The 18,326-nt window shown below is 39.9% G+C and overlaps 1 protein-coding gene and 1 pseudogene across 2 annotated transcripts in view; one reads left to right on the forward strand and one right to left on the reverse strand.

Annotated features, from left to right (window-relative positions):
* The window catches only part of LOC144631070 (uncharacterized), a 125,777-nt pseudogene that overhangs the window by 41,674 nt on the left and 65,777 nt on the right, over positions 1-18,326 (forward strand). The window lies entirely within an intron of this gene.
* Positions 3,293-4,799, reverse strand: LOC144630820 (uncharacterized). The gene is made up of 2 exons (XM_078489183.1): positions 4,754-4,799; positions 3,293-4,186 (listed from the first exon to the last, which is right to left on the reverse strand). The coding sequence occupies exons 1-2, from the start codon at positions 4,797-4,799 to the stop codon at positions 3,495-3,497; spliced, it is 738 nt and encodes a 245-aa protein (XP_078345309.1). The 3' UTR covers positions 3,293-3,494.

Genomic DNA, 18,326 nt, shown 5'->3' on the forward strand with positions numbered 1-18,326 from the left:
GGAAATTTTAACCGGGTTAATAGAAAATTAACCCAGTTAACTCTCAAGTGCGGCCGCGGCCAATGTCTTTTAAGGGGTTTTTCTAATTTCTGAACACAGAATTGCAAGACACTCGTAGGGTCTGAATATTAAGTTAAAAAAATATTCACTTTTTAGCCAAGGGAAAAAAGCAAACGATATGTTTCAAATAATGTGCTATTTTTCTTTACCGCTGACCATGGTCTTGGGCGCGATTTCCCACACATTCAGTTCGCTTTCGAAACTGTGTTTACGTAAATTATATCAGATGCAACAAAAAAAAAATCCAAAATTTACGCGAACCCTCAGTGAACAGATAATCGAAAGAGTGAGCTCGGAATAAATCGATCAAGACAAATGATAATTTCAAGTTGATTCCAGGGATGCTTACGGCGGGCACAGATTGAGGTGTTCATATGCACTGTGAAAAAGCAGTGTTGAAGATAACAAATTAAAGGTCAGTAACAAGGTTAAGCGTGAAGATTGTTATCTTTTTATGGATATTCAAGAGCTGTCAAACCACTTTATGCACTAGAAAACTTATATCTCGCACCTCGATGCCTTGGAACCAAAAAAACACCGCGACTGTTCGTCACACTCAATAAATAAGAACAAAATTTAGGAGTTATTTATTATAACTGAAAGGGATATTGCACTGAATTTTTCCATCCGCTAGAGTTAACTGCTATAAATAGTGTTTACAGACACTTTTAATCGCAATTACCTAGAAATAGTGTTCACTGAACTGATCTCTAGTGCTTTATTTTCTTGAATTTAGTCCTTTCCGCCTTGTTAGAACCAGTCTCTGGTCACGTTATTTTAACAGCCGTTGTCGCCAAAATTTAACAGATGCCAAAAATTTTATTTGCGATTTTAATAGAACAAGGCTAAGCCTGAAACGTGGTAAAAACTGTTTGGAAAAAGGAAGTTGGACTTTGACGATATTTGGATCAGAATTTGAGCTAATTTGCATAACTGATAAATGTTGCGTGACATGGGTAGAAGTTGGCAATTCTTGATTGGCACCTGTCAGTCCAAATGACATGAAACTTGCAGTGTAAACTAACATTGGGCTAGTCTTTATGTGTGTGCAATAACAATAAGTTTCATTAAATTTTGTAGCCAGGAGCGGTGTCTAGATTTGTTGCTTATTTTAGTGGAATTTTGGGGATTTGCGGTCATAAACCAGGGTGGGTGGTCTAACTCCCAAGGGAAAAATCGCAAAGCCGACCCACTTTGTCTTTCAGAGTTATTAGGTAAGCCCTTCAATCTGGCAAAGTTTCATCCAAATCGGAGAGATGGCATGTATCGCCCCTGCCTGGTCCTCTGGCAAACTCGTTCTTAAAACAGAACTTATTTTCATGGATGTTAACAAGAAATTTAAATTTCTTCTTAAAATCCGTTATTGAGCACCTAATAATAAAAGTAACATCAGGATTGTGTATTCATTTTAAGCGCAGCCTAAGCTGTTGGGTTCTCTTCAGAGAACATAGCAGGTAAGACGAACAGAGTTTGTAATTGCCCCCGCAGGGTTTTGGCCCAGAGGCCAAAACCCGAGGAGGCACCCTAGGACTCCCCGCGTGTATACATACAAGGACAAAGAATATTTGTTGAAAAAGTAAGAAATGTGTTTGTAATGGGCGAAGAGTTCTCGATTTGACAAAACTAGGCGCGCACGGTCGTGACGGGTAATATTTTAGCAAGCGCGCACGGTGGTGTCGGGTACTTGCAACCACGAGGTCGCGTTTGGTCACCTTCGCGTTTCGAGCTTCGCCATCTGCTAGCAGCGTTTTGTTTTCCGGTTTTGGCCTACGCGTGTTCACAGATTTGTTTGAGCGGTTTCTCTGCTTTGGTTGTGTTAAGTGATATTTGAAGCAAATGTTAGTAATACGTCGAAAGATTTCGAGCAATTGGTTTCGTGTTCTTGGCTACGTGCCGGCTACCTATGTTCCAAGCGTTACATTTGTAAGGTTTGCTTTCGGAGGTTTGTTGTATCGTATACATCTTACAAGTTACAACGAGTAATAAACAAACGCGTGAACTTTGTCATGTAGTACAAGGTACAACGTAATTCGTTTCGCTAACAAACTGTCAGATTATTTGATCCAAAGAGTGAGTTGTTTTCTCGAATCTTTGAATGTGCCATATTTTGTTACTCGTGGAATTTTTTAGGCTTTTTGGCCTGGAAATTATTGTAAGTTTATTTTGAATGTTATAAGCCCGGGAATAAGCTTGTGTGTTGTCATCACGAATAATGTGTTATGTGTTATTTCCGCTAGGTGTTATTTCCGCGCGCTAGGTAATATAATTCGACTTGAACTTGTGAATATTTTTAGGACGCAACGGTGTCACACAACAAGAAATTCCGCATGACACAGTAAAAAAGAAGCCTAATTGTGCAGTCCATCGGCATTAATAATTAAAGGCGACAAAAAACAAATTATAAAAAGGCGGGGGCAGCTTTATAGTGAGAACTATTACTAGTATAAAATATTATTATAGCAAGTAATAGTAAACATATGTGAGTTACGGGACATGATCGAGTGAACAGAGGTTTAATTTGCAGCAAAATTGTTATTCATGACATGAAATGGACCATGTTTTGTATGTTCAATATGAATTCCTTTCACTTTTTGCAAAGTAAAAAAAAACATTCTAATTAGATGGAAAGTTAAGAGAGTTTTTTCATATACAATACGGGGGGGGGGGGGTACTCGAATATGTCTTGGGTGCACGTGGGTTGTGCCGTCCTGGATTCTAAAAGGGAATAGGTCAACTTTTAATACAATAAAATAAACAGTCAATGATGCGTGACCCTTTGGATCATAGTAAAGAACTTTGAGAAAAAACTCTTTTAAGTATCAAAAAAATAATATTAACAGACGTTTCGGGCAGAGCCCTTCTTCAGCGTAATGTTCGAAATGCCAATGTTAAAACGCGAGTTGCGCCATACAAAAAACAAACGGCTAGCGCGCGCACTGAGCGCGCGCGAATTTCACACAGTCGATTGATTATTATGAGTTGATGTTGAAATGAAATATACGGCGCATGTTGTTGATATGCGCAGGATCAGTCAAATAAAACTGAAATTAATGTTCAGTCCGCTCGGTCTGAGAGAACCGAGCTCGAAAATCAGTCGCATTTCCTGCTGTTTCCGGCCGGCGCGTGTTGCCGCCACTGCACTGTTTCAGACCACAAACCGCTATGTCGTCGAGTTAGTGGGGTGCTGAGTTGAAATGTTCAGCCACCGGGAAGCCAGGAGAGTGGTTGCGGATACTTCGCAAGTGCTCACTGAAACGTTCCCGGAGGCGCCTCCCAGTCTCACCGATGTATAGGACCGAACAACGGCGACAAACGATGCAATAGACAACATTTTCAGACTGACAGGTGAAGCGATCACGGATGGTATAGACGCTCTTGGGGCCCTGTACATTAATTTGGGGTGTGGTGTACTTGCACGTCAGGCATCGAGGACGTCAGCAGGGATAAGTTCCGGCAACTGAGTGCGTGTATCCAGAGGAGTGCACGAGAGCATCCCTGAGGTTTTTGTCCCTTCGATACGACACAAGGGGGAACTCGGTGAAAATCCCGCGTGTCTCAGGATCAGTGGACAATATGTCGAAGTTGTACAGCAGGATGCGTTTTTTGCCGGTGTTGAAGGGGTTGTATGTTAACACGAGCGGCACTCTATTCTCTGCGTTGTCGTTCCGGTGTGATGGTGGTGTTAGTGCGTCGTCTCGGTGGACAGTTGATACCCTGCGTAGGTCGTTGTCGTGTGAGGCCTCGGGGTAACCACGAGCCAGGAAGAAGGTCTTCATTTCCGAGGTTCTGGCTACAAAATCATCATTATCAGAACAGATTCGGCGAAGTCGAAGAAACTGGCTGTATGGAATTGCCTTTTTACAATGATCCGGATGGAGTGACGCATGATGGAGGTAATTGTGTGTATCTGTCTCCTTGTAGTGCACGGACGTCTGTAGGGTGTTGTTTTTAATTGCCAGCTTGATGTCGAGAAAAGGCAATTCCAGTTCACTGATGTTGGATGTGAACTGCAGGGCTGGGTGATAGTTGGAGACGTAATTGATAAATTCCTCCAGATCAAGGCGACTGCACTGTGCAGCTCCGACTACATCGTCAATGTAGTGTTTGTAAAGTTGGGGTACAAAGCCTGTGTAGTTAGATATTAAGTAAATTCTATGGCCCGGTTTCTAGAGTTATTTCTTTGCTTTTTCGACTTATACTTTCAACTACATTATTGCTTCGATTTCAAACAGAAGATAAAGCCGTGATTATCGGCTAAACTTTAATGCGTCGAAATATTAAACCCCGTATGGATACCCCCCATTCTCGATCAGGAGTCCCAAAATCAAAACCCGGTAAGGTGGCACGTGCCCGTATACGTAGTTTGTAGAGAGTAGCCACCTCCCTCCCCCCTCTCCCCTGTTACACCTCTTGATTCTTCAGAATCAATACTGTTTGGATCCTGGTGCATCCAGGAAAACAATGAATGCGCTCTAGGATTGATTCATCGGTTCTGAATGATATATATGAATGATATGAAAGAGCAGATAGAAAACCCAGCTTTCTGAGGAAAAGAGCACCTCAAAAAACATTCCCTATTTAGCAAACATACTATTTTTTTTTCTTTTTGGTTTTAGCGCATTTAACGCTCTAAGTACAGTTCTCATCGATTCCCAAGCACATAAAAAGGTAGTACTGATTTACAACTACCAACCCAGTTTACCACAATGCTGCAATGCTTTTTTGATGATGTTGACCATCACAAACGACACCAAAACAATGAAGCAAGTAACATTTTGTGACAAGGACGAAATAAGCCCCAATTGGTTACCATGACAGTGCGTTAGTTGTTTCGTGGTTTGCTTTGGCTGGACATTATAAAGAAATTTCAGTTTGCTCATGAGAAGAGTGATTCTCGAATGCAGAAGTACAGGGCAGTTTAACATTACAAACAATAATAAAATACACAGTTGTTAGCAGCCTGCTTTTCATCATTGAAGTAAGAAAATCATAAGCGCTCGCATTATATTCTATATTCAGGGACCGCGCAGGAGGAATTTGAGTGGGGGGGAGGGTGCTAAAGTCGAACGCGAAAGCGTGAGCCAACTGGGGGGGGGGGGTGGCAGGGCCATGCTCCTCCTGGAAAATTTAGATTTCGATTGCTCTAAAATTAAACGTTCAGTGCCTCAATTTTTTTGTTAAAGCATTGCTTAAAACGAGAAAACGTTGCGATAAAGAGACGTTGCTCCGCAAACGTTTGATTTAACTACTCATTGATTTACATCAAGACACCAACCTTTCTTACCATGTTGAAGTACCCGCAAATGAGATGTTACCAGAACAAATGAAAAAAGAAAAGACTATTTCGCCTTCATTGTTAGAAAATGAATTATATTTAGCATGGGATCGAAAACAACCAGTATTGTCTCTTAAACTTTGTTCGGATCGAAACTGACCAATGATGAAACAGGCCTTTTTCACGAGAAGTCCACTCACCCTTAAAAAGCCACTTTTTATTTGAGAGTATGATCCTGTAATAGCCTAACATTTTTCGATTATAACTGAAAACCTTTAAGACAATTGTCCGTATCTACTGTTTTTTTATAATGTATCTAAGCTGAAGGCGAGTCTATTTTAGCAATGGTTATTTGCTGTTACTTTCGTCATTTTCAAACTAGATCAGTAATATGTCGTCCACAAACGATTCTTTTCAGTAATTTTTCTTTTGTTTTTTAATTCATTATAATTTCTTTCTTGTTACTGAAAAGAGTGGGGGGGGGGTCCCTCTCCGCGGTCCCTGATATGATAAGAACTCTCACCTCTGGGAGAAACTTTCTTAGAAAATAATTTATTTTCTAAGAAAGTTTCTCCCAGGGGTGAGAGTTCTTACAAGCTAAAAAGGTATGTGCGACGCCATAGGTATAGTTTCATGGCCTGAGATAGGGTATAGTAAAGGGCAGACTACAAAGGACGTTTAGTACTATTGCTGCCCGAAGACTGTGACAAGCTGATGAGGCCTTAACAAGGCCGGAACAGCGGTCTGTGGCTGCCAATGCCCGAATGATGTGGCTGTGCACATGTGTGAGGCACTGGCCAAGCCGTGGGTTTGGGTTAGTGTCTGAGTCTGTCACTTGCCTTTTCTGTTATGTTTTTTGTTTGTTTGTTTGTTTGTCTTGTTTCGTTTGTCTTTTAATGTAGTTTAACCATTTTGCTCTAAATTAGGAAAAAAGAACGTAAAAACTAAGTCTCCCAATCAGTGCTTTTCAGACCCAATGTACAGAGTTACTAAAAAAATACAAATATTCGATATAGCATCTACGTAAGAAACATTAGATAAAAGCAGGGGGGGGGGGGAAGAAAGTCGGCACTTTTCTTTGGAGACATAGCAGTGCCTGGAAACGGTGCGAGTCTATATCAATCAAGCCGTTGCTAAGAAAGACGTCAAACCAAAGTTTTGTTTCAGTCAGAAAGATTTAAATATCAATGACTGCGTGCGTGTGAAATGCAAATAGCTTGACAGAGTTCATTGTTTAGTTTGCATAATTTGGTCTTGGCCGTGCACAAAACACAATAGCTATTTGCATTTTGATTGCTCCTTTTGCCAGATATCAAAACAACAGACAGTGATAACGGTGTCCAGTCTGGCAAAAGTAGAGCTTGTGAGTTATACTAAGTAAAAAATAACTCCAATTGTTCTGAAATTATTTCCCATTTTTTGGTTGTTAAATTTCAACCGTGACAAATTTTTTCGCTTGTTATTCCACACCGCCAAAACATTCTCAGTGACGTGAGACATTAGGTGAGAAATCTGGCTGAGAATGCCAAAAACATCTCAGCGGCGTAAATTATCAAACGCAAACACCGCCACTATCCACTACGCCCTTAGCAACCATTCGATAGCTGCTGCGCATTCTCGGTTGCCCGGCACCGCTATGTCCCCTTTTTGAATCGCGTAACAAAGGAAGTTTCTCTCCCCCCCCCCCCTGGATAAAAGCTTTAACAAAGCATAACTAAGTTTCGTCTTGAATGAAGGAGGCTGTCAACTACAGTAACCGCACTCGGCAAGGAATTCCAAAATGTAATTGCCCTTCATAGGCCGAGTTATACCCTGGGATGTTCAAACTGTCCTTCTTTCTTGTGTTACGGGCATGCACAGAAGAACGTGTTACAAAGCGATCACTCAAATAATAGGGCGCTAGTCCCTTGACAAAACTAAACGCAAGAATGCCTACCGTATACGTCAGATAACCTCTCACGGGCCGGGGAGGCAGCCTTAAGAACTTCAAGAACTCCTTAAGAAAGCCTTAAGAACTCCTTAAGAACCGGTGTTATATGGTCGAATTTTCGTGTATGGAGTTTGCACACTGGTCAGCAGTCAGGTTTAATTCATTGAAGGAACATGATTATTAATGGTTTGACTTCTCCTTGCTTTTAAGGAAGAAACATTTCACAAGATCGTGATAATGGGTCACCGACCACACCGTCATTTTTATGGGGGAGTCCTCCCTCCAAAGAGGAGTAGAAATAATCCTAGTCGTTTTATGCCATATTGCTCTAGGTCAAATCTCAAGTGTATGCTCTCATGCAGTGAAAATCCATTATCAAGAGCCCGGTACCAAATTCCCTCATAACGAACATGTCTTAAAAGCCCAAACTTTTAAAATACGGCAGCTAGTGGGGGGGGGGGGGGGGAGGGGGGGAGACAGGGATACCATTTACTTCCGGGTTCCCGTCCTTTCAAACACTTAACTCTTATAGCACCTCTCCCTACCCAGGTGTATAAATGGCTACCTGCGAATAAATGCTGAGGGTAATACTGCAAAAGACGAGTATCCCATCAAGTGGACAGTAGAAAAATCTACCATATTCAAAGTAGATTAAATAATAGAATAAACAAAATTCATTCGATTAAATCCCATTCCCATTGCACGATAAATCGAATGTTTACAGTGGTGCTAGATAACACTGTCAGATTTTAAGGTAAAATTATGTTTGGCCCTACCCCGATATAAATAAGATCTTTGTTATTTTTTCACAAATTCGTTTATACGGGATTGCGTTCATAACTAACTCCCACCACCCCCACCCATCCACCGTTGTTGCGAACAAATATTCCCAGTCTCTTGGTACTGACAATATACTAGAGTTTCACTATTTGTAAATCTCGTGATGACGTCATCGTAATTTGGAGGTCATTACCATGATTGTATCCATGCAGTATTTACTCGAATAAGCGACGCCCTCGAATAAGAATTTGGGAAAAGTTAATAAGCGCCGCCGTCCAGATGAGGCGCTTAATCGAGGAATTCTGTTTAACTGAAAAAACACACTACAAAGCAACTCTTAAACAAACTTGGACATTTTTTTCATTAAAAGCGATGTTTTGCAGTTCAAAGTGATTGTTTTACCACTTGCCCATCAGTTTTTCTGTTCAAAATTCTTACAATACGTAGTTCTGTAAATGCTGTGAAGCCCGCAAACATTGTCAGGGCAGCTAGCGCCACTTCTCTCTTAAGCATGAGACGAATACTCACAATCAAAAGACGCTATTTTCAAATACTGTAAAAGAATAGATTCTTTGTGGCGTCCAAATTTTAAATAAGCGCCGCCCTCGAATAAGCGCCGCACTTGAGGCGCGAAAAATTTAATAGACGACGCGGCGCTTATTCGAGTAAATACGGTAATTATCCTTTTCCTTTTTTCATTATTTTCTGTTGTTCTGCACTTTGATGATGACATTTTTTATTCTCCTTACCTGCACAGTTGACTTCATTGAGATACGTGAGGAGAAATTAGATGTCGCTGTGACTGCCATGAACGATTTGTGTCTTGACAAGTTTCAAGGGCTCGGCTGGACTTCCCTTCAAACTAGGAGACAGACACTTAGACTCTGCATGATGTATAAAATTCATAAAGGCTTGATTGCCATGGACGCTCAAGAGTTCATGACGCCACTTCAAAGAAGATCACGGCACGTAAATTTAAATGCGTACAAAATTCCCCGCTCAAAGACGGACTACCACATGTACTCGTTTTTCCCAAGAACGATACGAGAGTGGAACAGCCTGGCCAATGAAACAGTAAATGTACCAAACTTGACGGCCTTCAAGAAAAGCCTGCCGTCTGACCAAGGCCAAACCAAACGTTATTAACTTTAACCTTATTACTATTTTTAGTATTTAGTTTTTATCATAGAATTCAAGCTTTATTTCAATTTGTAGTTTTTGTTAGTTTTTATTTATACGCTCACTAGAATCTTCAGAATTGAAGGAGGTGAGTCGATGAGGAAGAAGAAGGGCTACTTTGTTAGTTTAAGTTAAAGCACGTTGAAGCGCTTTTGCGAGCGGAAATTTGAATTAGGCATTACATGCACATCTTGTCACAAACAGAGATATTACTAAGTAAGCAAACACCTAAACATGACTGAAAAAAAAAAACTGAGATTGTTTCTTGATTTTTTTATGTCTTAAGGAGCCGAACCAAATTTCATGTATTTTTAATTAATTTCCATTACTTAATTACCAAGAACAAAAAGCCGTGAAGGGGGTCATGTCATTACTTTTAATTTAGGAAGGGAAGTAGAAACGATATATCACTTTAGATGTTGGCTTTAGGTGACTTAAGGTGTTGACCTTTTTGTTGATCCAAGCGTCGCGTGATTTCAAGTCATTCAAGTTGTAGACAGTTGAGAATGTGGACAGATTATATGACGCACGAACATTACTTCGCTTTCAGTTTCGAGTTCGTTTGCAGTTGGATTCAGAACATTACCAAACGAACGGAGAGAACTTCAAAGAGTCAAGATTTTGCTCAGATTTAACATAGGACGATTGTAAGTACGTAAAAGTTACATTTGTAACTATCTTTGCAAATATATTTTTGTATACAAACTTTAGTACGTGTGTTTATAGCAACGCGAGTGAGGCAACTGACATAATATGTCGCAATGTACAAACTCACTTAGATCTTTTATGTTTCTTGATTGAGAACGAGAAATATCTGAAGTCCTTGAAATCTTAAATTGCCGTACTAGAAACGGATTTACATATGGAAAGAACATTGAATTCAAACAATAAACTGACAATTGTAAATATAAGCGATGGTCGATGTCGGAACTTCTATATCGCCCTTCCTACATCTTTCGCTGATTTATACAGCAAACTAGTTGAAGAATATTTCAACATTGTACCTCGCTACACTAACGTTTTACTAAGTAGGAAAACAGCAGATAAAAGTAGCATTAATGATCATAACTAATAGCTTAAGTCTAGCCCTGTTGAGAACAAACAAATTCTCCTTTCTGGTTACGATACATTTCTTATAATGACAGTGAGAGAAATTGCCACTGTGTCAATACATTTTCGTTTTGTGATGCAAAAATGTGAACTATGTAAATGTAAATTTGGTCAGGCACAGCTTCATATCTCTTCCAGATAGCCAGTTTACAGGCATGCCACTGAAACAAGGAAACAAATATTTTAAATGAACATAACATAGTACAACATTGCATAACATTTATATACATTTGATGATTTCCTTTAGTTAAAGGCTGTAGTTTGGCAGCCGAAAACTTATATATTTTAACATTTTTTAGCCAGAAAACGCTTCCAACTTTTACAATAAATCAAGTCCAGTTGCCAAGTACAGAAGTACAAGTTCGAGTAAGTTAGTTTATAAATGCAATAAAACACGGCAACTTATAAAACTCGACATTTTTTAGGTATGTGTGTTTTAAATTAAATTAATCGTTACTTTCCTAGCTACTAGTAAGTTATTTGTACCTAACTGATAAAAAAAAAGGATTTATAAAGATTTTGATCGGCCAACTGAAAACATTCCCTGATTTCCAATATTTTGGTAGTGGATGTTTTTCATGCGTTGTCAGAATTTTAGAGCTCTTACACCTGTTATGGAAGATTTGTTATTCGCAGTAATAAATCTAAAGAGTGAAATGCCCAACAATGTCTCTTGGTATCTGCATTGTTTACTGCTGTTATATCTTTAAAGGAATGTGGCGATCTGTTCTCAAATCGTCCGTTTGGTATAGCAGTTTATTCCGAACAAATAATGACATCTTGGTGCACTAGTGCCGCTTGCTTGTTGTTTTGGTAATAAATTTCACTTTTGTTACTTTCTAGATCCACCTTGTAGCACTGCAGTTTAATCAACTTCAATGACCAAGAACAGGATTGCGAGTTTCAGTAAGTTCATATAAATGCAATTTACTTAATATACTCAAAGCGGTTATGTGTGTCAAGTCCTATCAAAGTGAAAACATCTGCTTGCTTGTATTGGATTGGTGTTTTCAGGAGAAATTAGGCTTGATCACTGTTAGGTACAAGATTGTGGGAAAAAATATTAATCGATTTTAATGCACAACGAATGATGTAAAAATGTTTTCAAATAAGTTCTTAGTGAAGTTCTTTAGTGTCATAAAACTCTGCAAATCCTTTTCAAGGGTGAAATATCAAGCACCACGGTTGCTCCGTTTGGAATTTGCTGGGCATTCACTATTCTCGCTTGTATGTTCCTGGCAAAATACGCATTTGCTTCAGCATTTTGGCCTCATGATCTCTTCATATATTTTTTTACTGGAAGACATAGCTGAGCTAAAAAGTTTAAATAACGGCCCAGCAATACCAGCTGGTAACTGAAAATCCGGTTAACAATTGTCCCTTTTGTCTGTGCTAAAATGCCACTACGAAAATAATATTGCCAAAACACGGGAAAGGAAAGACAATCAACAGCAAGGAACAAATTTGCATTCAATTTTTGCATGCATAATTATCCACTAGTTTTTGTATTTGTTTATATGAATGTTCATTACTACAACAAAATTTATTTTTTAGAAGTAAATGTTTAAATTAATACGAAAGTTTCTGAAAATCACTTTTTTGCGCAAATGATTGAGTCATTCCTGAGTTACTAAAAAATTACGTACATCTTCGCGGGGGGTCTCAGCGAGGAAAAACTTGAAAGCCATTTACGGGCAATACGGTAAGAACTGAGAGTGGTTCTATAGCAGAAGTTAATCACCTTGCATATCTCTATTGATCTGCAAAATATGAGATTAGTAACAAAAATGACACAATTTTTCAGCTATGCCGCCGGACTACTAGAGTTTCACTATTTGTGAATCTCTTGATGACGTCATCGTAATTTGGAGGTCATTACCATAGCCTGCGAACAGGCTCTCATATTCGGGGGCAACGTGAATATTGAACTCTTCGAGCGCCGAAGGCGCGATCCCGCGAGTGCCGAAGGCGCGAGTCGGCGAGCGAAGCGAGCCCGCGATTAAAATTGAGAGCCTGCTCGCACGCCATTGCATTTCAAATCCGGCGTGTTCGTCCACGAACGCAGCACTCTGATTGGTCAAAAATGACAGGCTTAATTAATGTGAGAAGAACCAGAGTCCATATCAAAGCCAAATCAACTACGGCCGGCGTCCGTGAATAGGCACGCACGAGTTCGTTCAGCAGCGTTCATGAAGAATTTTGGAAACTTTCGCTTGATTCTAACGATCTCCTTAACTTAAAACAAGACCAGGAAGATGCGGTAAATTGTCTTCTAGAAGGACGAGATGTTTTTGCGGTTATGCAAACCGATTACGGCAATTGCTACATATTTCAACTCTTTGCAGTGGCAATGGCGGAGAAGAAAGTCTACGAGCGACTCTCAGACACTATCGCTTTAGTAATATGCCCACTTTCCAGCATAAATGAAGACCAGGTGAAGGAGGGACAATCGATGGGTTGAACTGTGTTGCCTTGCAAGATTTAACCGGCGTTACGAGTGTCAGTTCGCAGTTAATATTTGCATCAGCTGAGAAGTCCGCGACAGTCGGACGAAACCCGCAGGAGAATAAAGCAGCCGTTTACAAATGCCGTTCGCATTGATGCTCACTAGTTAAGTTCGATTTTCTGATTTTTTCGGGGACACGAATCGCACACACGGCTGGACAAAGTAGACAATTTTGCGGATTGTTTTTCAATTTGTTCGTACAACTGTCATCATTTGTCCGCGGCTCCCATCGCGATTTGACGCTTCAAATAAATTTTCCGTTTACATGCGAACCTATTTACCAGTTCCATATTTTACCAAAAATCTACACTAGCAGATACGGCAACATTCACTCTCTTTGTTAAAAACTTTTTTCGAAATAAACGCGCGAGCGTTCGATCGATTTATGAAGAGTCATCGATCGATATATTGACACCGGAAGCGTAGCGAGTTGTCAACTTGACAAGTTGTCACATTTCGAGGGGCCGGATTTGAAATTCAATGGCTTGCGTGCAGGCTCTCCCTCTGCGGGCTCGCTTCGCCCACGTACTCGCGCCTTCGGCACTCGCGGGATCGCGCCTTCGGAGCTCGAGGAGTTCAATATTCATGTTGCCCCGAATAGAGAGCCTGATCGCAGGCTAGTCATTACCATGATTGTAGCCATACTGTATTTACTCGAATAAGCGCCGCCCTCGAATAAGAATTTGGGGGGAAAAAAAGTTAATAAGCGCCGCCGTCCAGATGAGGCGCTTAATCGAGGAATTCTGTTTAGGAATTCTGTTTAACTAAAAAAAAAACACACTACAAAGCAACTCTAAAACAAACTTGGACATTTTTTTCATTAAAAGCGATGTTTTGCAGCTCAAAGTGATTGTTTTTTACCACTTGCCCATCAGTTTTTCTGTCCAAAATTCTTACAATACGTAGTTCTCTAAATGCTTTGAAGCCCGCAAACATTGCCAGGGCAGCTAGCGCCACTTCTCTCTTTAGCATGAGACGAATACTGACAATCAAAAGACGCTATTTTCAATTACTGTAAAAGAATAGATTATTTGTGGCATCCAAATCTTAAATAAGCGTCGCCCTCGAATAAGCGCTGCACTTGATGATGACTTTTTTAATTCTCCTTACCTGTACAGTTGACTTCATTGAGATACGTGAGGAGAAATTAGATGTCGCTGTGACTGCCAGGAACGATTTTAGTCCATGGGCCCAGACCCAAAATTTAGACATTTCTTACCATTCGGAGGGACAAATGCTATCATATATTTTTCGAATCCTTGAACATGCTAGTTCATTTTGGTATGTGATAGCAATTCCAAAAGAGTAGCTTTCTTGCTGAAATCACGTGATTTCTGACGTCATCTTTCCAAAATCCATGTTGCATTTTTATGCTCGAAGGGTCAGAAATTTCACTTTATCAAAACTTCAACCAAGTTAGAGTTGTGAGAGAGGCCTGAAAAGGTACAGGAAAGGCAGCTTGTGCTAGGTCAAGGGCTTTTGCCGCACTTAAAGGTTTTTCTCTGTATGGTTGCCATGGCAACAAAGCCAGATTGCAATATAGACCTCTTTTATATCAAGATCGATGTTAGAATTTTAAAATATGAACGGAGTTTTAAAATAAATCAGCGAAAAAACACAAGGATTCGCATTTTAGAGTACGGGCCGAGTATTTGGGGTTAATAAGAGTTATACTGATCTCTCTTTATCATAAAAAAGAAAGCATTTCGAGCCAACAGACCCGCGCAGGAGGTGGCCCCATTTGACTAAAGCGCGTGGAGGTTTTTATCTAACGTCATAAAAATTGCAAAATCTCGCCTGTTTATCTTATAAACGTATTCTTTTTACATATTCTTGACATAAAGAACATAAAACTCTTGTAAATTTGATATCGATTCAGTACTTTGTTTAGAGGATAAAGCATTTTGGCATTTGCGATGTCCCGGATCATGAACGTGTTTCTTTATTGTCACAAAAACGTGTATTCTTCACTGTGTTGTTCAATTTCAGACGCGATATTCTTTAGAGAGTAATATCTAAAATGATTTTAAGTGAAGGTGAATAATATTAATGGGAGAATTTTCTTTGCTGATTGTGCATTTCTTTAGCCGCCCTTTTTTGTGCCCCAAATTAAAGAGGGAATCAAACATTGTGGCTGCATACTATGCACTGTATTTGTCTTAAAATTATTTTCGTAATAACTCGGTTTTAAAGAATGCTACAAAGCTTAAATTTGGCCTGCTCTATAAACCAATCCCTCGCTAAACCCAGTTGTATAAATTGTACTGGCGAATTTACTGAATTTACTGCAGGGGGGGGGGGGGTAGTCCTGTGATGGATTAGCATCCTATTTAAGAGGAGTAGCAATAGTGCTAGTCGCATAATGCAACAGATACCGGGATAAGCTCCTGCCTGATGGGTCACTTGGCTCAAACACAAACTTTGCCTACTTACCATAAGCCGATAGTTTCCAAGGACGTTTTCATACGAACAAACAGTTTCTATAACATTGACATGAGTGGGTTACAACGGGTCCAGTATTTCTAGGAGACATGATCAAAAGTTGTTTTCAGTGAGAGCATGAAAACTGGATACGACTCGAGATCATTATTAAATAAATTCCGAAATTATTTAAACATAAGAGAACAACTCAACTCAGAAGAAAACACCACGATTTTCGAAACCTGTGAGATGTTGTAGCGTAACCCATGAAATATTCGAACAGAGACGAGACGGAATTCAGGCTTGAATGCTAATTTAACGGTTCTGACAGAGAAAAAGTCATTGTTCCCTTTCTGAAAAAAAAAAACATCATAGAACTTAAAGCTGTCAAGTCTGTTCGTACTTAACTTCATTCCATTCTTAAAATAAATAAATTGACGTCTTTAAAAAAAAATCTTCCGAAGAGCTCGTGAAGAACAGGAACGGCACATTGACCACATTGTCTTTAGACAATACCTTCTCGCGAACTGATATGTCAGTCAACCAAGTCCAACTACTTACCGCGTTCTGCTTAGTTCACTTTTGCACTAAGGTGCAGTTAAATTCAAAGCAACTTTTTCTTGTATGTGCTCTATCCTCTGTTCAAATATTTCTTCCATAATTTTCTTGCTCAAGGATTACAGCGCTACACCAGCATTGTATGCAGGGATTTTTGCAAGGTTTAAGTGTCAACGATTCTTTGTTTTGTTCTTGCTAACTTGCTAACTTGCTAACTTAGCCACTGTCACTGGGGGAAATTGGGTTCCAAAGTGTCGGGCTTGGACAGCGATACCACTGACCCTGTGGGACATTCCAGAAAGGCAAGGGAGGTGTTATTCTGAGGAAGTGGTTTTTCATTTTCTTGCGTCAGAACGGGATTTGTGGTTACAAAGTACGTATTAATTTTCCTGATTGCGAGAAGGACTTATAGCTCCTTCCTGGGCGGTTTAAACTTCCAATTACCACAGTGTAACGCAATTTCTTATGAAATATTGACTACATTTTTGCACAGCTCTCACGGCTACGGTGACCACCCGCCTTGTCCCAAGGCCTTCTTTAAAGGTGTCACTGCTAATGAGCTGAGAATGCCGAGTAAATAGGTTGTGTGGTCATGTTATTTGAACAGCTTCTTGTGAAATAATTGCATATCAAATGTATTAATTGTAGCTTTCTTAGTTTTACCTATATTGTTGCATTAGGTGCTGCTTCCTTATTGTGATAATTGATGTTAAAGAATATGTTCTATCTCTGGCCAGCTGTAGTCAATTACAAATAGTTCGAGGAGAGTTTGAGGCCTTATGCGTCGCCAGGCGCGAAAAGGACAGATGATGTCCGGATGATGACAATGTTAAGCAAGTTTTCAAAGTGCAGTACACTCCCGATTCTTGTTTCACCTCTGTTTAATGAGCTTTTTAGTAGTTGAGTATTTGATCTGTGTGACACCAAATGGACGCATGCAGACAAAATAACATATTTTAATTTAATTTCCCAGTAGCTTTAACAATCTTAAATTCTTCGAAAATTCAAGCACTGTACTCAATATGCGGGAGTAACTATATCAGCACCTCCTCAGCTTCGACAACTTTGCTCACAATAGGAGCGTACAGTACTAGTCTTTCAATAGTTTTGTCTGCTCGAAAATATGAATGGTTCTTTATTTTTTGGAACGTTTCTTTTATGCTTTTCTAATTACAATTTTCTTTTCTGGTCGTAGATTGTGTTTTCGCATTTGAAGATCTTTTTCGCCGGCCTCGCCTCTATTTCGGAGCTTATCTAATTCCCGCTTTAACGGCGACATCTGCGGTGATAAAACATAAACGGAATTTCCCTTTCACAGCGATATTGAGGACTGATTCCAATTCTCCATCTTCTGTGGTGCTTTTAAATCGTAGTTGTTGTCATCACTGCAACAAATGACACATGAGGGGTCGCTTTTTCACCCCACTGAAGCTGAATAGTGCAGTTTTCTGATGTACAGAGGAAATTAAGGAAGGAGTTGAGATGCGGTGATTATCGCCTACAAAGAACGCGTCTGTCTGCCATATTTTGCGACCATTTTTATCATTTTGATCAATGACGACTCTTCCATGGTTATTTTGACATTCTTTGAGCTCGCTACGCGTTCTTCCACCCCACCAACTGGGTTCCTTTCCCTGTTCTGCGCACCTGTCCTCACATTAGCCAATCAAACTTGATTACAGGAACTATCATCGATATATTAAATCTCCTGCTCTAAATGCCCAAAGAAGTTTTCATTGGTAATGCAGGAGACATACTGACTAAATCCTTTAGGAAAAATCGCCTCGAGGTGCGCTACCACAACAGGCTTCTTGTACCTCTGACGCAACATTTCGATGGCAATAAATGCCTCAGGTCATTCATTTCAAGACGTCTTTGTTCCGTTTTGCAACAGAATAGAATAGGGTTTCATTACTAGCCCAATAGGGCATAGGTAATGAAGTATTCCGTACAGTGGGACGCTATATCTTTGTATTTAGAACACTTGCTTCTCTAGGGAACAACCACGATTTCTTTTTTTCTGTCATCTTTCATCACGCGCGCGCACATCTTGGCGCGCGCAAACAGTTTCGAAATATTTGCGTACGACTTTAGACCCCGGGGGTTTAGAGAACAAACTGTGTTTTCCAACATAGCTGTTAGCTCACCCGAAAAAAGGCAGCAGTGCCCAAACGTCGGGAAACCAATACTGAGCAAAATAGCGTCTACGAAAGAAATGTTTATTTTAAGAATCAGGACAACGTCGATACCCTTTCGTACTTCGCGCGAAATATTCCGGGAATATTGTAAGTTAATTACATGAACAGTTCCCTTTTAGTTTCCTTCAGAATTGCCAAAAACAGCTTTCTAAAGTTTTAAATACATTCTTTATATTTTTCAGAGGTTTCTTTGTCCTATTCTGTGGATTTATATCGAAAAATTGAGACCAAAATAAAGGCACACCTTCGAACGGCAAAACCGCCGCCATCTTGGATTTACCCAGAATGCATTTCAGAACCTTCAAACAG

Source organism: Oculina patagonica, chromosome 11, assembly GCF_052425735.1.
Source record: "Oculina patagonica isolate OP01 chromosome 11, crgOcupat, whole genome shotgun sequence".
NCBI lineage: Eukaryota > Metazoa > Cnidaria > Anthozoa > Scleractinia > Oculinidae > Oculina > Oculina patagonica.

Excerpts from the sequence above, each read along its gene's own strand:
- LOC144630820 (XM_078489183.1), bottom strand. The coding sequence starts at position 4,799 with ATGGTCAACATCATCAAAAAAGCATTGCAGCATTGTGGTAAACTGG. Across the intron at positions 4,187-4,753 it reads GCAGCATTGTGGTAAACTGG|GCTTTGTACCCCAACTTTAC; the intron begins GTTGGTAGTTGT and ends CTAACTACACAG.